The following is a 17,736-nucleotide window of genomic DNA, read 5'->3' on the forward strand; positions in this document are numbered from 1 at the left end:
TCTTGCTGACGTCCTCGAGGGCTGTTTCGAAGTCTGTTTTTGAAAACATGATTAATTCTCTTCAAATCTCTAAACCTGATGAACTTCTTGATCATAACTGTTTTCAAAATGATAAAGGCATCAACTCTGAAATTATCTTGACCTTTGATCAGTTCTTGACACATAGCAAATGTTTTGATCATTTTGAAGAAACTCTTGAGCTTGATTTGCAGCTGCCTGATTTCTATGCTAGAAAACCGTTTGACTCATTTGTTTTCAAAGGCATTGGCTTTGATCTGAGTTCTTATATTCATGCACTGATCACTGATAATTTATTTGCATCCTCTTGTGCCTTGGACGGAATTTTGGTTAAGAAGTTGCTGGAACATGAATCACTTAGAACTGAAAATGATTTTTGTGATCTTGATTCTTGTGATTATGTTTTGCAGCCTGATCTTGTGTGTTTTGAAACTGATAAAACTTGGTATCTTTTGAGATCATCTCGTGATCAATGTGTTGTTTTGAGCCTTGATGATATTTTGGTTTACAACACATTCTTTGATAAGTCTCTTAAGCCTTTGATAAATGTTTCTCAATCTGAACTTAAGCTTGTGTGTTCAGATGTTGAGCAGGATATGCACTTTCTGAAAATGTCTAATATTTTTGCATGTCGTGAGAAAATTCTGGTCTGTAACATCTATTTTGATGAGCATCTTGAAAGGCTGAAATGTGTGCTACTTGTTCTTGGAAAAGATATCTTGATTTTTGATTTGAACAAGTATCTCTCTTGCACATATGATCCTGGTCTTTTAGTGTTTGTTTTGAGTATCCAGGAAAGACAGGTTCAGCCTCTGAATGAAAGCACTGATCGCACCCAACAGCCTGAGTTTTGGAGAAGCATTGTTGTCCAAACCGGCTACCTTGGATATGCCAGCGATAAAGGTTCAGTCCACGAAGGGTATCTCGACTTTCAGACGGTATTTGGCCATGAAACTAATTTTACTGGAAGGCTAACTCACCAAGGATTCTCTGAGGCTTGGAATCACTTGAAAAGCTTCGCGGATGAAGGAGATATGAATTTTTCAAACCGGAGGTTCTCCAGCCCATCTATCCGCGAGTACAAGATTTCTAAAGGAGATTCATGCCCAAGAAGGAAACGACCTGAGCCAAAACTGATCCTCCATGAACCAGAGGTGTTTCCTCAGTCAACTACCTGTCCAAACCAAAAGGAATGTAAGGATCATGGGTTGATTGTCTCTACTCTTCATGAAAATGTTTTGAAACCGAGAATTTTTAAGCAAAAACACATTTTTACTTGGTTGAAAAACGTTTTGCTTAAACCTTTTCATGAATTGTTTTCATTAAGCTGTGCTTTGAAAGAGATTTGGTGTAGGAACAAGCATGAACCGAAATTGCTTAGGCAAAAAGATCATTTTGATTTCGTTCATGAAGAAAATCTTTTAAATTTGACATTGTCTCTTGCTTTTCTTATCAGTTTGACACCTTGGTCAAATTTTGAACTTGAGAAACCAATTTTTGGTGATCAGTTTGATTGTTTGCTGCTTGCCCTCGTCCTTGATAATTTTCCTAAGAGCTTTGATCCTGTTTATGATGTCTTAAGGATAGAGAAACCCTTTGATTATTTCTTTCGCAGATTTGATGTGGTTTCTCTAGTTGTTTTGAATGAACAGGATAAGCATGATCAGTTTCTAAGGAGAGCAAGCAATGATGGATGCCAAAGGACTTGGAATTACTTGTGGGAAACGAGTTCAAACCACCAAGGAAGTTTCTGTCCAAACTTTTCATTCACTGATTTTTCTTTGAACTTTAATTCCTCTGAATCTGATTTATTTCCTTTTGATACAGTAACAATCGATTTGAGGACAAATCCTTTTGAAGAGGGAGGGAATGATAGACCCCGGCCCAAGGATCAGTACATGGAACCAGCTCAGCATGGAGTTCAGGACGTCCAGATCAGTTCAGCCGAGGTTCATCCATCCGGCCGTACCAGACAGACAGACCGAGCCGCGTACCTGATCGACCCGCGTACACCCGGGAAGGACCTTAGGTTGGATCCACGACCAGATGACCAAACTGATCAACCCACAAGCCTTCTTTCCCGTCCTACTCGCCAATCTAAGTCCATCAGTCAAGCCAGAACCCATTTTGATCGAGAGGAACCCGATTCAGGTCACAGCCTATCTCTTTTGGCCCGTTTGGTTCGTACTGCGCATCCGGACGGACATGTTCATGACCTGATCGACCTGTTTGATGCATTCATGGCATTTGATGATCCCAATCTGTCTAAGGCAAGGATTCTTAAGCTCTCTGAAGATTTGGTTCAAGTAAAGTCTCCATCCGTTCATGAAGGTTCAATTCTCCTTACTGCGATGGACCCGATCATCATGGATGAACCTAGACACTCTGATGTATCTGGACCAGTCAACATCTGAGACCGCGTATTGACCAGTCTTCCTTGTTTTCCACACTTTGACTAGATCTAGTCAAATTTATGTTTTCTATGCATTGTTTTCTGCACTTTCTTTTATTTCTCTTTGACTCAAAACACTATAAAATGTAATCCTTCTCCATTGCAATGCCATCAACGTTTTTCCTTTCTTTTTATGAGTTTTTACTCTCTGTTCTTTGTCAAGAACATTTCTAGTTTCTTGGTGAGGTTATCTCCAAGTTTCGATCCTTCCTTTGTTGGACCGGTGCGTCACATCCGGCAACAACTGAAGTCTGGTAGTATCATCGGGCCTTCCGCAACCCTTTGTGTCACCGTTCATCCCACCAGTTCTCAATCCTTCTGGATCTGAGTCCATATCAACCTTACCGAAAGAGTGATCCCGATTTTGGTTCTATCAAATGGGGTTGGGGAAAACCCAACACGAACCCAAAGCTCTCTGATCACGCCTCTCCGAACCAACGGCGTCAACGGAAGAGCCAACAGAGTTCGGTTCGAGACCCCGCCTTCCGGCCAACGAGCTCCCGGAGTCCATCACACAACGACATGAGACTTCGGAATCCCTGACACAGGTCTCGAGCAGGGTAGACAAAATGAAGTTCCTCCTTTCTCCCCAACCGCCGTAGGGACTCCGCGGAGGGATGACCTGAGGACTGATGGAGGAAACGGGAACTTTCAGGAGTACATCGATAGAAACGATGCCGAACTCAAACGGCTACACGCTATTATGCATATGGCAACAAGCGCAGCCCCGGACATCGACCTCGCTATAGAGAAAACCCAAAGGACTCCCTTCACAGAAAGAATCACGGGGATGAAGCTAAGCACCATTGGGAAAATATAATTCCCCGAATACTCTGGAAACTCAGATCCTAAAGCTCACATCCGAGCCTTTAGACTCGCAATATCCAGAGCGCATCTCAATGACAACGAAAAAGAAGCGGGCTACTGTCGTTTCTTCGCAGAGAACCTCGCGGGCCTGCCTTAGAGTGGTTCGCCGGCCTAGAATAAAATTCGATTGATAACTTCACACAGCTAGTGTCGGCGTTCCTAATGCAATACTCGGTGTTCATAGAAACCAGATTGACCGAAGCCGATCTATGGAACCTCAAACAAGCGCCCTTCGAACCTCTAAGAGCCTACATAAACAAATTTAGGGAAATCAAATCCAAAATCGCAAAACTAAACGACGGGGTGGCCCTAGCCGCCCTGAAGAATGGTGTGTGGTTCTCTTCTAAATTCAAAGAAGAAATGTCGGTCAGAGCCCCAGTATCACTAGACGACGCGCTGCATCGAGCATCGCACTTTGCGGCCTACGAAGAGGACGTAGCTAACTTGAAAGAGCAATTCTTGGCAAGCAAAAATGCCGCCAGCAAAAAGATCTTGACAACTAAAGAAGCACCAACCAAAGGTCAACATTCTTACGCAATAGACAGCTCCTCGAAAAATAGGTCATCAACTTTCGATCTAAACAAGCATTGCGATTTCCACAAACGAAAAGGACATTCCACTGAGGAATGCCGCGCTGCTTTACGAGAAAAAGAGAGAAAGGAGGAAGAAGAAAACTCCCAAGAGGACGAACTCCCTTCGACTCCAAAAAGCGACAAAAAGCCGAAATCGTCTTCCCACAAAAGGGCTCGGGAGGCAGAAGCCGAGTCACCAAACTCGCCACCACCCGCTCCCAAAAAGCGGGTCGAAATGATCTCACTAAGCTCAAATAGGCGAGATCGATGCGACGTTCAGGGTATGACGGCGACCTCGACACAAGGAAGCATAACAATCACCATACAAATCCCCGGACTCCATGAAGAATTCGAGCTTGTACCCAAAAAACAGTCGATCAAGCCAAAACGGGCCGAAAAATTCATAGAACTCAGAAAGCACTTAGAGGTTGAGGCCATATGAACTCAGAACCCGAAATAAAAACAGCATGCAGCAGCCCAACTACAAGCTGTCTGAGGGCAAAAGCAATACCAGTCCGCATGGAAAAAGAAATGGCTCCCCCCACTATAAACAGTCGGATCATGCGACGTATCGATTTCATATATGGAGGGTCAAAATTTTGCAACTCCGTCAACTCAATTAAGGCCCACCAGCGGAGAGCCGAAAGACCTCTAAGAATCCAAGAACCTTTATCCGGCCCTGACCACGAAATGACGAGAACGAAAGCGCAGACCTTGATCAACCACACGACGACGCCCTCGTTCTGCGACTCGATGTCGGAGGATGCGAGCTCTCACGAATTATGATCGACATGGGAAGTTCAGCCGACGTCCTATTCTACGACGCTTTCAAACGAATGGGGTTCACCAAAACTCTCCTTAAAAAATACCAACTCCTCTCATCGGATTCGCAGGGAAAACAACGTACTCCCTAGGATCTATAGAGCTCGCAGTCACCACCAGCGACGTTAGGAAAATCGTGGAATTCATCGTGATAGACCGACCGACACCATTCAATGATATCCTAAGAAGAGCATGGCTATACAGCATGAAAGCAATACCATCAACCTACCACCAATGTTTGAAATTCTCAACCCCGAAAGGCATTGAAACCATTCGCGGAAGTCAGAGAAGCTCTCGGACATGCTACTTCGCGAGCTTCAAAGATATCGAACCACTCTCTTAGACCGAAATAGATACCCTGACAAAGACCGTACGATCACTCGTACACGATCAAAAGCCAAAACGACCCTTAACTAAGGGGAAACAATTGAACTACGTTAAGACTTGATCCCTTCCTAAGGGTACGTAGGCAGCTCGCGACACGAGTACAGTCACCTCCCAACATTAAAAACAAGAAGGGAGCACCCCGCAGCAACAAGCGACCTATCCAAGTCAAAGACTCCATTACACAAACTTTCTTTTAACAAGAATTCGATTGTAATAAAATTAACAGTTCAAAATTATCAAAAACCCATCTTTTTCATCGTACTCAAAACACAAGTTTTACCACCATATAATTTTATTGCTTACTAAACGACTAAATGTAAACTCAAGGCCCTGATCAAGTCTCTGAGGATATTTCGGTCCCGCTGGAAAACGCGGCATATCGGTTTTAATAAAAACCTCAATCTGCGCCGATAAGGCATCGACCGAGTATCAACTCTCTTCGATCAAAAGTTCAAAATAAATCAGGAACTCTATCCTTCGAAAGAAAATACGAAGCGGTCAAAATCATCTCTTTATTAAATTCAATAACAGAAGCAAATAATAGAAAAAGACAACACATGAAAAACAATCAACGGAGAGCAGATTCCTACAGACTACTCTCCGACGTCAATATCTCCATCTCCAAAGCATCCATCCATTTGCTTCGTCCCATCGCCGTCAAAAGCCCCCTTGACAAAGTAATCTTCCGAGTCATGGGGAAGATCCAGCCCTTCGGTCATCACAGACACATCGAACTCTCCGAGCTCGACTTCCTTCTCTCAAAAACACCTCGCGTCACCAAAAGCCAATAGATTCTTGCCCATTATCTCCTTCAGAAGATCTATCCTCACGACAACCTCCCCAAGCTGGAGCTCATCATCGATCTTGGACCGTTCACCTTCCCATTTCTCCTTCAGAGACCTCAGAACGCCCTAATAATCATCAGCCAAGCCTTTCTTGGCCTCACGAATCGAACTTCGGAGAGCATCGGCATGCTTCGAAGCGTTTGACTCTAGCTGCGACTCAAGCAAAGAGACTCGTTCAAGAGCCGACTTCCTCTCGTTATCCGCAATGCGAAGACGAGCTTCAAGCAAAGAGATTCGGCTCTCCGATTCTTCTGCAACAGACAAACGGTCGGCATTGGCACGATCACGCTATTGCAAAAGCTTCAGGTTTGACTTCAGCTCCCTCACGACCCTCTTAACCTCGAGGAGCTCGTCGGATCGCGGAACATCTTGGAGGCGCCGCTCCAGGGTCGCCGCGAACTAGTTGTTAGCTTCCATGGCCTAAAAATCATGGAAAGTTCAAAAGGTGTTCGAACAAAGGTGCGCAAAAATTCAGCAAACCAACCTTGGCGTGGGCCACCGCCATCTTGACACAAGCCTCGCGCTCGGTCATGTTCCGAAGAGAAGGAAGTGGGCAACCAGCAGGTTTAAAGTGCCTCACCAGATGAGCCACACTATCCGTATCGTCCGTGATTGGACAGTCCTTGGAGTGCGTGAATTGCCAATGAAACAGCTTCGCAGCCCCATCACCAAGAGAACTCTGGCGGTTGTCAGAACCGTTCGTCCTCGCCTTCTTGGAGGGACGTTCCCGACCCTCCGAGCCAGTGGGACTACTCGACTTCACACGAGCAACTGAGTCCTTGCCACCAGGTTCCTTACCTTCCTGTCTAGAAGGAAACTGGGGAACTCGAGTTTCCTCACGAAGGACCTCAGTAAGAGCCTCGCTTACATCGCCGGATCGAATTCTCTCCACACCAACGCTACCAACTTGATTTCTCGACTTATCAGCCTCGCGGGAATTCGATTTTCTTGTTGACATAATCGCTCAATTAAAAAAAATAAAATAAAAGGTTTCGCAGGTCGCTCAGATGAAACCTAAGTGAGAAAACTCGAGGTCTTATAAAGAAGCAAACTGCTACAAGCATCTTAACCGATAGATTTTAATAAATTCGGAACACCAAAATATTCTCGCCGAAAGAGAAACAGATAATATCCTAACAATTCGAGTTTAAATCCAGAAAAATCCCAGGGAAAATAAGGATATCCGCGATGACATAGTTATCCAACAAAAAACGAAATCAAAAGAAAAAGAGAATTAAGGGCCAACATCGCCTCCCGCGTTTGACGGCCCCCCAAGGTCTAACTCCTCCGGTACTTGCGGAAGATCAAGCTCGGAGATAGTCCAACTCGAGGAGGGACAGGACTCAACGGCTGCTTCACAGCCTCTCTCCAAATCTTGCAAGCGAGCCAACTCCCCATCAACGTCGCAGCTGCCCTCTTTGATCTTGTTCAGAAGATCAATGTTGGCAATCACCTCTTGAAGCTGAATTCTAGCCGCCGTCTCCCTCTCTTTGTTGGACCACTTCTCTCCCAGAGATTTCAGCATCTTCGCATACTGACGCGACATCTCACGACGAGCGGAGCGAATGTCTCGGTCCCTCTCGGCTTCAAGCCTCGCAATTTTGGTCCGTTGAGCAGCGACCTCGACTTCTAAAGCCGACTTCTCATCACAAACTTTCACCCACTCTGCCATCATGGAATTGATCTTCTCGACCTCCTCCTTGTTCTCCCTCTTGGCGATCTCAAGTTCAGCGGAGATCCTCTTGAAGTCAAGGGAGATCCGATCAATCTCCGCATCTGTGGGAACCGAAATTCGCACTGTCGATTTTTATTAAGTAAATCGGAGGAAAGCTAAGTAAACCTAACTTTCCCTGAAGGTCCGGATTCTCTGGGACAACCAACGACAAGTGATCAAATAAATGCGGAAAGGTTTTATTAAGATTTGAGACTGGACCTTAAGGAAGGCTGCCTACGTACCCCTTTCGAGGATCAAGTCGGACGTAGTTCAGTTGTAGTTGTTTGAACAAGAGATCGAACTGCCTGGCGGAGTTCGTCTAGTACGAGCGTCAGTCATAGAAACGGGCATGTCGAGAATAATGCCTAGGGTTTCTATGTGTGGAACTCTAAGTACAACAAGGGTTTTGTTAAGAGTTGGGACTGGACCTTGAGAAAGGCTGCCTACGTACCCCTTTCGAGGATCAAGTCGGACGTAGTTCAGTTAGAAAGATTTGAACAAGAGATCGAACTGCCTCGGCGGAGTTCGTCTAGTATGAGCGTTGGACATTGAAACAGGCATGTCGAGATTAATGCCTAGGGTTTCTATGTGCGGAACTCTAAGTAAAGCTTAATCGTTGGATCTTTCCGAGAGGAGTAGAGATATGCTAACGTGACGGAAATAGGACAGGGGCGGCCGGACGTTCTAGGTCCTGCCTTGCTAGTCTGGCCACCTAAGTCCTACATTCTCTAAGCTAGCAGGAATTCTCTAAGTCTAAATCTCGGATCTGCCCTAATTTTCGGATTTGCTCTCTCTCTTCATGATTTTTGCTCTGCCTTTCTTCCTCTCCCAAAGCTCCTTTATATACTCCTTCTTATGACGGTCTATTCTCCTCCTGGGCCGCAAGGCGGGCTTCTTTCCATTTTCGTCGGCTTTCATCGGGAAACTTGACATTTATCTTCGGGAAACTTGACATTTATCCTTCCGGAAATTTAGCATTTATCTTGCTATGCAAAGATAAACGTAAATCGTCGTATCTATCTCAGATAATCGTAAACGGACTGTCCGATCGTGTTTGGTCCCTTTCGGGCTGTTTCCAGGACTTCCGTGGTTTTCTACGATCTCTCCGGAAGTTCTTCATTCGTTCGTAGAGTTGAGACGAGTGGTGTCTTAAGATAACCATCGCTGTTTCGTACGAAGAATTTAAGATCTTCCTTCCTGTCAATACCTTACGAGTTTCCGAAGTTTTCCCGACGGTCCTAGATTGGAGTAAGAACCGGAGTTTCGTATGCGGAATCTCAATGATTCGTCCTGCGAGGACTTGGGAAAGACTCGAAATACAGACTTCCGATGGCCGGGGACTGGGATTCGTGTACGAAAGATTGTTATCCGAAGACCCGAGCCAGCACGGGGCTAGCCGCCCGGCGACCATGGCCAGCACGGGGCTAGCCGCCCGCGACCATGGCCAGCACGGGCGCTAGCCGCCGGCGGCCACGGCCAGCACGGGGCTAGCCGCCCGCCGGCCACGGCCAGCACGGGCGCTAGCCGCCGGCGGCCATGGCCAGCACGGAGCTAGCCGCCCGGCGGCCACGGCCAGCACGGGCGCTAGCCGCCGGCGGCCACGGCCAGAATGGGGCTAGCCGTCCGGCGGCCACGGCCAGCACAGGCGCTAGCCGCCGGCGGCCACGGTCAGCGCGGGGCTAGCCGCCCGGCGGCCACGGCCAGCACGGGCGCTAGCCGCCGGCGGCCACGGCCAGCACGGGGGCTAGCCGCCCGGAGGCTACGGACCAGCACGTGCGTCTCGACGAGGGCTTCGATTTGATATGTTGATCGTTTTCTGGGTCCTCACGGTTTGAGAGAACGGGTTCTTTGAAGTTTCCCGGCGGCCGAACCAGCACGGGGGCTTAGCCGCCCGGCTGCCAGGACCAGCACGGGGGCTAGCCGCCGGCGGCCAGGACCAGCACGTGCGTCTCGACGAGGGCTTCGATTTGATATCTTGATCGTTCTCTGGGTCCTCACGGTTTGAGAGAACGGGCTCTTTGAAGTTTCAAGGCGGATTCCTTGTCGTTCGGGCTATCCAAACTTAGATCACTTCCCGTTTCTTCCTTATACTTTCGTATGACAAATAGACTTAGCCGTTGATTTCGAGATAACCGTTTTTGACCCCAACAGTTAGCCCCCCAGCATGCAAGATGCGGGAGCGATCTTGCGGGCGGAAGATTATGAGTTGAAAATCGAAATTTTTGGCTAAGAGTATTTCATTGCGGAAATCCACATCACCTTTGATTGGCGATCTTGAACGTGACGTCGGGAAGACCGTGAGTTCGTTGCTCAACTTCGACTCGATTCTTGCTGGTCTGAAATCCCTGTGCACCCTTGTCCTGCATTCGGAGGGTTCGGAGGACCAGGACCACGCAGTCAAGGATCGCGAAGCCGGCGCATATGAGACATGCAGTGGTGGTGCGACCAATGGAGGCGACGGTGAGACCGTTCCTACTTTGGGTGAGTTTTGAGGATGAAGGTGATGCTCCGGGGAGCGTCTAGGTTTATCAATCCCTTTAGAGATTTTTATTTTGATTACATTTCGGCCGTTGGTTGGCCATTATGTATAATTTCGGGACTGGCCGTTGGTGGCTTTGAGTCCCTGCCATTTTTAGGGCGTTGTATTGAACTCGCGGTATGCATTTATAAAATATTTTGCGTTTAGAACTTCTGTTTGTCGAAGTTAGAGGGGCAGGGTGTGAGTTGTCGTCTCATTCCTGCCTCCCTGACGATCACCGTATCCGTAGTTTGTACAAAGCGAGATTTTCCTGCGGTTTACGATTTACGCGAAATTTCGTGAAAACGTACAGACTTGAGTGAAGAGACAAGTTTTGGTATCTCGCGTCGTTGACGCTTTGCCTATGAGATGTTAAGATACCAGCAAGGCTGGGTTTAGGGCAAGACCTAGGTTTACTCTCAGACTGAGGCTGTGCGATGACAAATCGGCTTTCGTTTTGCCTGTTTGTGATTTTAACCTGATTCGTACCGTTTTAAAATCCGCGCAGTGGTATCGGCTTATATGATTTGTCTGGGCACGAATCGAGCTACTTCCTTTACGAAGTGCTGAACCAAATTTGGATTTTTTGTATAGCGCGCTATGGGATCCTTGTCGGATGTAAAAGAGCCTACCCTTAGGTGGCTTGTCTGTTTAGGACGTTAGAGTTCGTTTGTTGTGATCAGCAAAAACGAAATGATGCCGTTTTGAAGGCGTATGAATTTGTTATCGAAAAATGTTTATCCGAGCACGAAGCGACGTCTCGCAGTGCTGTGATTTTATTTTTCTCATGCCATAAGAGGATTATGGGCTTTCGCTTATGATTTGATTTATACTTTCGTCAAGTGTTAAGGATAGAATCCGAGTAGTCACTTCGGATTGTGATTTTGTCGCTTGGTCCGTATGCTACTTTTTAGCGAGCGATTTTAGGGGTAAGCGATGAGAGACATGTGTCTGGATGTGATAATCGTTTTATGGATACTGGATCCGTTGTCGCAGCCGTTTAATAGTTGGCGAATTGTGTTGAGGATTTAGGACCGAAGGGTCGCGTAAATTTTACCAGGGGGGGGAAGCGTCTAACTTCACTATGTTTCGTGAAGTGTTGGCCTTCTGAGATTTGTTTTTGTAAGAATGACTCGTATAGCTTTGGGAGCTTTGTTACGAGCGTTTCTTTTCGTGCCGCGTTTTATGGGGCGTATAGAACTTAATCGATTTGATGATAAGTTTAAGATCTTCCGTTTAACCATTTGGTTGTTAGGATCAAGTTTCATTATCGTATGATTTCCGATTTTGGGTTATACGACAAACTGCTTGCATAATATCCGTTTGACGTTTTACGACAAATCGTGGATTGTCTTTTTTAGCCGTTACACGGTTGGAGCGGTGGTCGCTAAGTATTGTGGATCGGCATGGAGGCTGACTTCAGCCGTTTAGCCAAGGAAGTCGTTGGTAAAAGACCAGTCCATGACCCTTTGTGTTACCGTTAAGATCGTGTTTAGTTGACGATTGTCCTTAATGGCGATGTCGAGTGCATGTTCGGGCTTTATGGAAAGACGTAGTTGGCCGAGGGCCGAATAGAGTTCGTCGAGATAGACATGCCAATCATAGAGGAGTTTTCCAAGTTATGGGTGATGGCTTTTCGAAACGATTTTCCACTTTAGGTTCGTTTTTTGGCGAAAGTTGCTTCGGGTTACTCATGAAGTTTTACCGAAGGTTATTTCGTTAATTTTGTAGCTCTCCGTCGTGCCATTAGTCTCACGGAAGCGGAAAGAGTATGCCAAGGATGCGCGGCGATCGTTTCTCGGTTTTTTCGAGAGATTAGATCGGTTTGCGCGTTCTGCCTAAACAGTCAAGGAACAATAGAACGAAACTGGAAGAAAATGCCTAAGACTTATCTTGCTAGACTATCCACCTAGGTTCTAAGTTCCCTAAATTTTACGGCAGTTCACAAGACGTTCCCATTCCTTTCCTACGAAAAAATTAAAACTTTGATAAAATTTTCTAAGTCGGATGTACCTTAGTCTCATTGATTACTCGAGATTGCCTCATGTCCGTTCCTCTTTGTCTTCTACCGTTTCATCGTCAAAGGTCTTCGAAAAGTCCGATACTGAATCGAGAATCGATTTTTGATGAAACATGAAGGAACAGTGCAGAATCGTTGCAGAATCGTTGAAGCAAAGGGAGGAGAAGTAGGCGAAACTCGAAGAAGGCTAAGGTGGGTAGACAAGTGAAACGAATGGCAAGATGTCACTCGAGTGGGGCTTCTTGTTTCGTCAAGCTATGAGCGAACTGGTCAGGTCAAGAAGCTTACGATCTTATTATACTTTACGAATGATGTTTCGTAAAATATTGTTGAGCTTTTATCTAACGAGAGTTTTTTCACAAAATGTTGTCGAGTTAATTTTACGGAAACTGTTTTGTAAAATGTTGTCGAGTTTAATCATGCAAAAGCTGTCTCGTGAAATATTTTCGAGAATTTATTTTACGAAAGGTGTTCCGTAAAATGTTATCGAATTTTAGCATTAGAAACGCTGATTTTCGTCGGCCTCCATACTTATCGGGAAACTTGACATTGATCTTCGGGAAACTTGACATTTATCCTTCCGGAAATTTAGCATTTATCTTGTTACGTAAAGATAAATGTAAATCGTCGTGTCTATCTTAGATAATCGTAAACGGACTGTGCGATCACATTTGGTCCCTTTCGGGCCGTCTCTAGGACTTCCGTTGTTTTCTACGATTTCTTCGGAAGTTCTTCATTCGTTCGTACAGTTGAGATGAGTGGTGTCTTAAGATAACCATCGCTGTTTCGTACGAAGAATTTAAGATCTTCCTTCCCGTTGATATCTTACGAGTTTCCGAAGTGTTTCCGACGGTCTTAGTTTGGAGTAAGAACCGGAGTCTCGTACGCGGAATCTCAATGATTCGTCCTGCGAGGACTTTGGGAAAGACTCGAAGTACAGATTTCTGACGGCCGGGGCCTGGGACTTGTGTACCGGAGATTGTTGTCCGAAGACCCGAGCCAGCACGGGGCTAGCCGCCCGGCGGCCACGGCCAGCACGGGCGCTAGCCGCCGGCGGCTACGGCCAGCACGGGGCTAGCGGCCACGGCCAGCACGGGCGCTAGCCGCCGGCGGCCACGGCCAGCACGGGGCTAGCCGCCCGGCGGCCACGGCCAGCACGGGCGCTAGCCGCCGGGCGGCTACGGCCAAGGCCGGGGTCGGCTGCTCGGTTCCTTCGGTTTACGAGTGTTCGTGTTTGTTATGTTGATGTCGATTCCCGGCATATCTTCCGCAGCCCAAGCGAACGTGTTAAGGTTCTTCTTGAGACATGCGATGAGTTCTGCTTTCAACGGATCGCGGAGATTGGCTCCAATCTCCACGCACCGCTCTGGGTTAGTCTCGTCGAGGCAGACCGAAATTACTGGTTCGCAAGTGGGCTCACGTTTCCCTTCTAAGGCTTCAGCTCTTTGCGATTGCCAGAAGATTTCTGGAGGGTCCTGCGATGCTGGTTCGTGGGTTGCTTGCTTTTTTTGGGTTAGTTTCGGGCTCAGAGTTTTTTCGTTTTAACCCAGCGGCCAAGCAGACTTGCGGCGCTTTACGATCTCCTTGTATTGTTTCTACTCCGAAGAGGGTCGGAAATTTGAGGCACAGATGGAAAGTCGAGGGGATTGCTCGCATGGAGTTTAACCACGGAGTCCCGACGATCGCGTTATATGCTGCTGGACCGTCGACTACCAAAAATTCCACCATCTTCGTGACGCTCCGGGCTCTGACCGAGAGATCGACCGAGCCGAGGGTCATTGTGATGTTTCCTGAGAGTCCGATTATCGGATTGGGATCGTCCGTGATCGCGCTTAGGTCGATTCCCATCCTCTCGAGAGTGTTTTTATATATAATATTTGTCGAGCATCCGGTGTCGACCAATATTCTCGCTAAGTCGATGTCCTGGATCGTTAGTCCGATAACGAGGAGTTCGTCGTGAGGTTTGGCTTGACCAGCCGTTGCTCTGTCCCCGAATGACACGATGTTGCGGACAGGTGATGTGGCCATGCTGTTGTTACCAATCGTAGGTTTTTGAGTAAGAGAATCCGACCCCCCCTCCTTCTAGCGCCAAACTGTGGGAACCGAAATTCGCACTGTCGATTTTTATTAAGTAAATCGGAGGAAAGCTAAGTAAACCTAACTTTCCCTGAAGGTCCGGATTCTCTGCGACAACCAACGACAAGTGATCAAATAAATGCGGAAAGGTTTTATTAAGATTTGAGACTGGACCTTAAGGAAGGCTGCCTACGTACCCCTTTCGAGGATCAAGTCGGACGTAGTTCAGTTGTAGTTGTTTGAACAAGAGATCGAACTGCCTGGCGGAGTTCGTCTAGTACGAGCGTTAGTCATAGAAACGGGCATGTCGAGAATAATGCCTAGGGTTTCTATGTGCGGAACTCTAAGTACAACAAGGTTTTGTTAAGAGTTGGGACTGGACCTTGAGAAAGGCTGCCTACGTACCCCTTTCGAGGATCAAGTCGGACGTAGTTCAGTTAGAAAGATTTGAACAAGAGATCGAACTGCCTCGGCGGAGTTCGTCTAGTATGAGCGTTGGACATTAAAACAGGCATGTCGAGATTAATGCCTAGGGTTTCTATGTGCGGAACTCTAAGTAAAGCTTAATCGTTGGATCTTTCCGAGAGGAGTAGAGATATGCTAACGTGACGGAAATAGGACAGGGGCGGCCGGACGTTCTAGGTCCTGCCTTGCTAGTCTGGCCACCTAAGTCCTACATTCTCTAAGCTAGCAGGAATTCTCTAAGTCTAAATCTCGGATCTGCCCTAATTTTCGGATTTGCTCTCTCTCTTCATGATTTTTGCTCTGCCTTTCTTCCTCTCCCAAAGCTCCTTTATATACTCCTTCTTATGACGGTCTATTCTCCTCCTGGGCCGCAAGGCGGGCTTCTTTCCATTTTTGTCGGCTTTCATCGGGAAACTTGACATTTATCTTCGGGAAACTTGACATTTATCCTTCCGGAAATTTAGCATTTATCTTGCTATGCAAAGATAAACGTAAATCGTCGTATCTATCTCAGATAATCGTAAACGGACTGTCCGATCGTGTTTGGTCCCTTTCGGGCTGTTTCCAGGACTTCCGTGGTTTTCTACGATCTCTCCGGAAGTTCTTCATTCGTTCGTAGAGTTGAGACGAGTGGTGTCTTAAGATAACCATCGCTGTTTCGTACGAAGAACTTAAGATCTTCCTTCCTGTCGATACCTTACGAGTTTCCGAAGTTTTCCCGACGGTCCTAGATTGGAGTAAGAACCGGAGTTTCGTATGCGGAATCTCAATGATTCGTCCTGCGAGGACTTGGGAAAGACTCGAAATACAGACTTCCGATGGCCGGGGACTGGGATTCGTGTACGAAAGATTGTTATCCGAAGACCCGAGCCAGCACGGGGCTAGCCGCCCGGCGACCATGGCCAGCACGGGCGCTAGCCGCCGGCGGCCACGGCCAGCACGGGGCTAGCCGCCCGGCGGCCACGGCCAGCACGGGCGCTAGCCGGCGGCGGCCATGGCCAGCACGGAGCTAGCCGCCCGGCGGCCACGGCCAGCACGGGCGCTAGCCGCCGGGGCCACGGCCAGCACGGGGCTAGCCGTCCGGCGGCCACGGCCAGCACGGGCGCTAGCCGCCGGCGGCCACGGTCAGCACGGGGCTAGCCGCGCGGCGGCCACGGCCAGCACGGGCGCTAGCCGCCGGCGGCCACGGCCAGCACGGGGCTAGCCGCCCGGCGGCTACGGACCAGTACGTGCGTCTCGACGAGGGCTTCGATTTGATATGTTGATCGTTTTCTGGGTCCTCACGGTTTGAGAGAACGGGTTCTTTGAAGTTTCCCGGCGGCCGAACCAGCACAGGGGCTTAGCTGCCCGGCGGCCAGGACCAGCACGGGGGCTAGCCGCCGGCGGCCAGGACCAGCACGTGCGTCTCGACGAGGGCTTCGATTTGATATCTTGATCGTTCTCTGGGTCCTCACGGTTTGAGAGAACGGACTCTTTGAAGTTTCAAGGCGGATTCCTTGTCGTTCGGCCTATCCAAACTTAGATCACTTCCCGTTTCTTCCTTATACTTTCGTATGACAAATAGACTTAGCCGTTGATTTCGAGATAACCGTTTTTGACCCCAACAGCATCTCTCTGAGAGGTCTCTGTGCGCTCCGCCATCTTCAGAACCAGGTCGTTACAAGCCTCCATGACCTAGAAGTAAGAGTAATCAGAAAACGATCCAATAAAAGCAAGAATTGGTAGCAAAATAGCAATTCGCTTAGATCAAACCTTGGCATTTGCTTCGGCGACCTTGGTATAAGCATCTTCCTCTTCCAAGGAAGAGAAAAGCGGTGTCCCAAAACCTTGAGAGCTAGTCCCATCATGTTTAGGACCAGAACTAGTCTCATATAAAGGGGAACGATCGCTCCTCCCTACTCTCCGTCTTTTCGACCTCTTGGGAGCAGGTTGCGACGGTCTCTGCGAAGCAGGTTGCGACGGTCTCGGCGAAGCACTTCGCGAAGTCCTGGCAGATCCGTGCTCGCGAGCTGGCATATCCTCCTCCGAATCGGAGCCCAAACATATCGGGGTAGGATCCACTGGCGCTTTCCTTGAAACAGACGCCCTTGTTCTGAGTGATCTCCAAAACGAGCATCTCTCAGAATGACTCGTGTTAGGACGAGCAATAATTTCTTCCGGAGAGGTAGGCTCCTTATGATCAGAACGCTCGGCCTCCTCGAGCAACCCGACCGGCCCCGAGATCGCGGGAGCTATACCTAGACCGACGGGAAACGAGTTCAAAGTACGAATTTGTTCCCTGGTAAACAATGACCAATCGGTGTCCCCGCGCTTCAAGACAGCCACCGTTCCTCGAAGTTGATCGGACACCGGAGAAACCCTCGGATGAGCTAAACAAAAATAATAAATAATACGAATGAGCAATTGCATAGATTCCTTGGATAACACAACAATAAAGGTTTCAAACCTTACCGATAGTTTCGGCCCAGCGTCGAGGGAGCAGGGAAAAATCAAAATCTCCCACTGTGGACGAGTCGACCTTGAAAACAGAGAATTGATCTCGCCACTGATCATCCCGATAGGGTGTCCCACCAATCACATGGAGGCCAGGACGGGGAGATGCCAAGAACGTCCCAGGATTCTTCTGGTTGCGCTTTATGAGATATAGGCTGTGTAACTCTTCCAACTCAAACAAAAGCTTCTCCTCTCTGGCCCTCACGAGGATCGCTAGGAGATGTCGAAGAAGGTTCGGGCATAGCTGCGTAAGAGAAATCCCAAGACCGGCGAGAATCTCTAGCAGCTGTCTCGGAATCGGGAAAGAAAGCCCGCAAGTCTCGAAGAAGCTGAGATATGCTCCGCCATACCCGTTTCTGGCGGTCTTCGGAGTCTCATGATCGGAAGCAAGTTCACAGACCACGGCGCGATCTACTCCAAGCGAGGAGTATAACTTTTCAATATGCTCTTGCGTGATCGTCGGACTTGGGAACGAAAAGGAAGACAT

The 17,736-nt window shown here is 47.9% G+C and overlaps 1 protein-coding gene across 1 annotated transcript; it reads right to left on the minus strand.

Moving 5' to 3' along the window:
- Nucleotides 1-7,197: 7,197 nt before the first annotated feature.
- Nucleotides 7,198-17,736, minus strand: LOC108808449 (uncharacterized protein At3g60930, chloroplastic-like). Its single transcript, XM_018580593.2, has 4 exons — nt 17,208-17,736; nt 16,509-17,125; nt 16,346-16,430; nt 7,198-7,739 (listed from the first exon to the last, which is right to left on the minus strand). The coding sequence occupies exons 1-4, from the start codon at nt 17,734-17,736 to the stop codon at nt 7,198-7,200; spliced, it is 1,773 nt and encodes a 590-aa protein (XP_018436095.2).

Source organism: Raphanus sativus, chromosome 6, assembly GCF_000801105.2.
Source record: "Raphanus sativus cultivar WK10039 chromosome 6, ASM80110v3, whole genome shotgun sequence".
Classification (NCBI taxonomy): Eukaryota; Viridiplantae; Streptophyta; class Magnoliopsida; order Brassicales; family Brassicaceae; genus Raphanus; species Raphanus sativus.

What these genes read in the sequence shown, in the direction of transcription:
- LOC108808449 (XM_018580593.2), bottom strand. Translation starts at nt 17,736, where the DNA reads ATGTCTTCCTTTTCGTTCCCAAGTCCGACGATCACGCAAGAGCATATT. An exon ending in TCGCCGAAGCAAATGCCAAG is followed by an intron (nt 16,431 to 16,508) that starts GTTTGATCTAAG and finishes TCTTACTTCTAG; the next exon opens with GTCATGGAGGCTTGTAACGA. An exon ending in TGCTGTTGGGGTCAAAAACG is followed by an intron (nt 7,740 to 16,345) that starts GTTATCTCGAAA and finishes CGGTTCCCACAG; the next exon opens with ATGCGGAGATTGATCGGATC.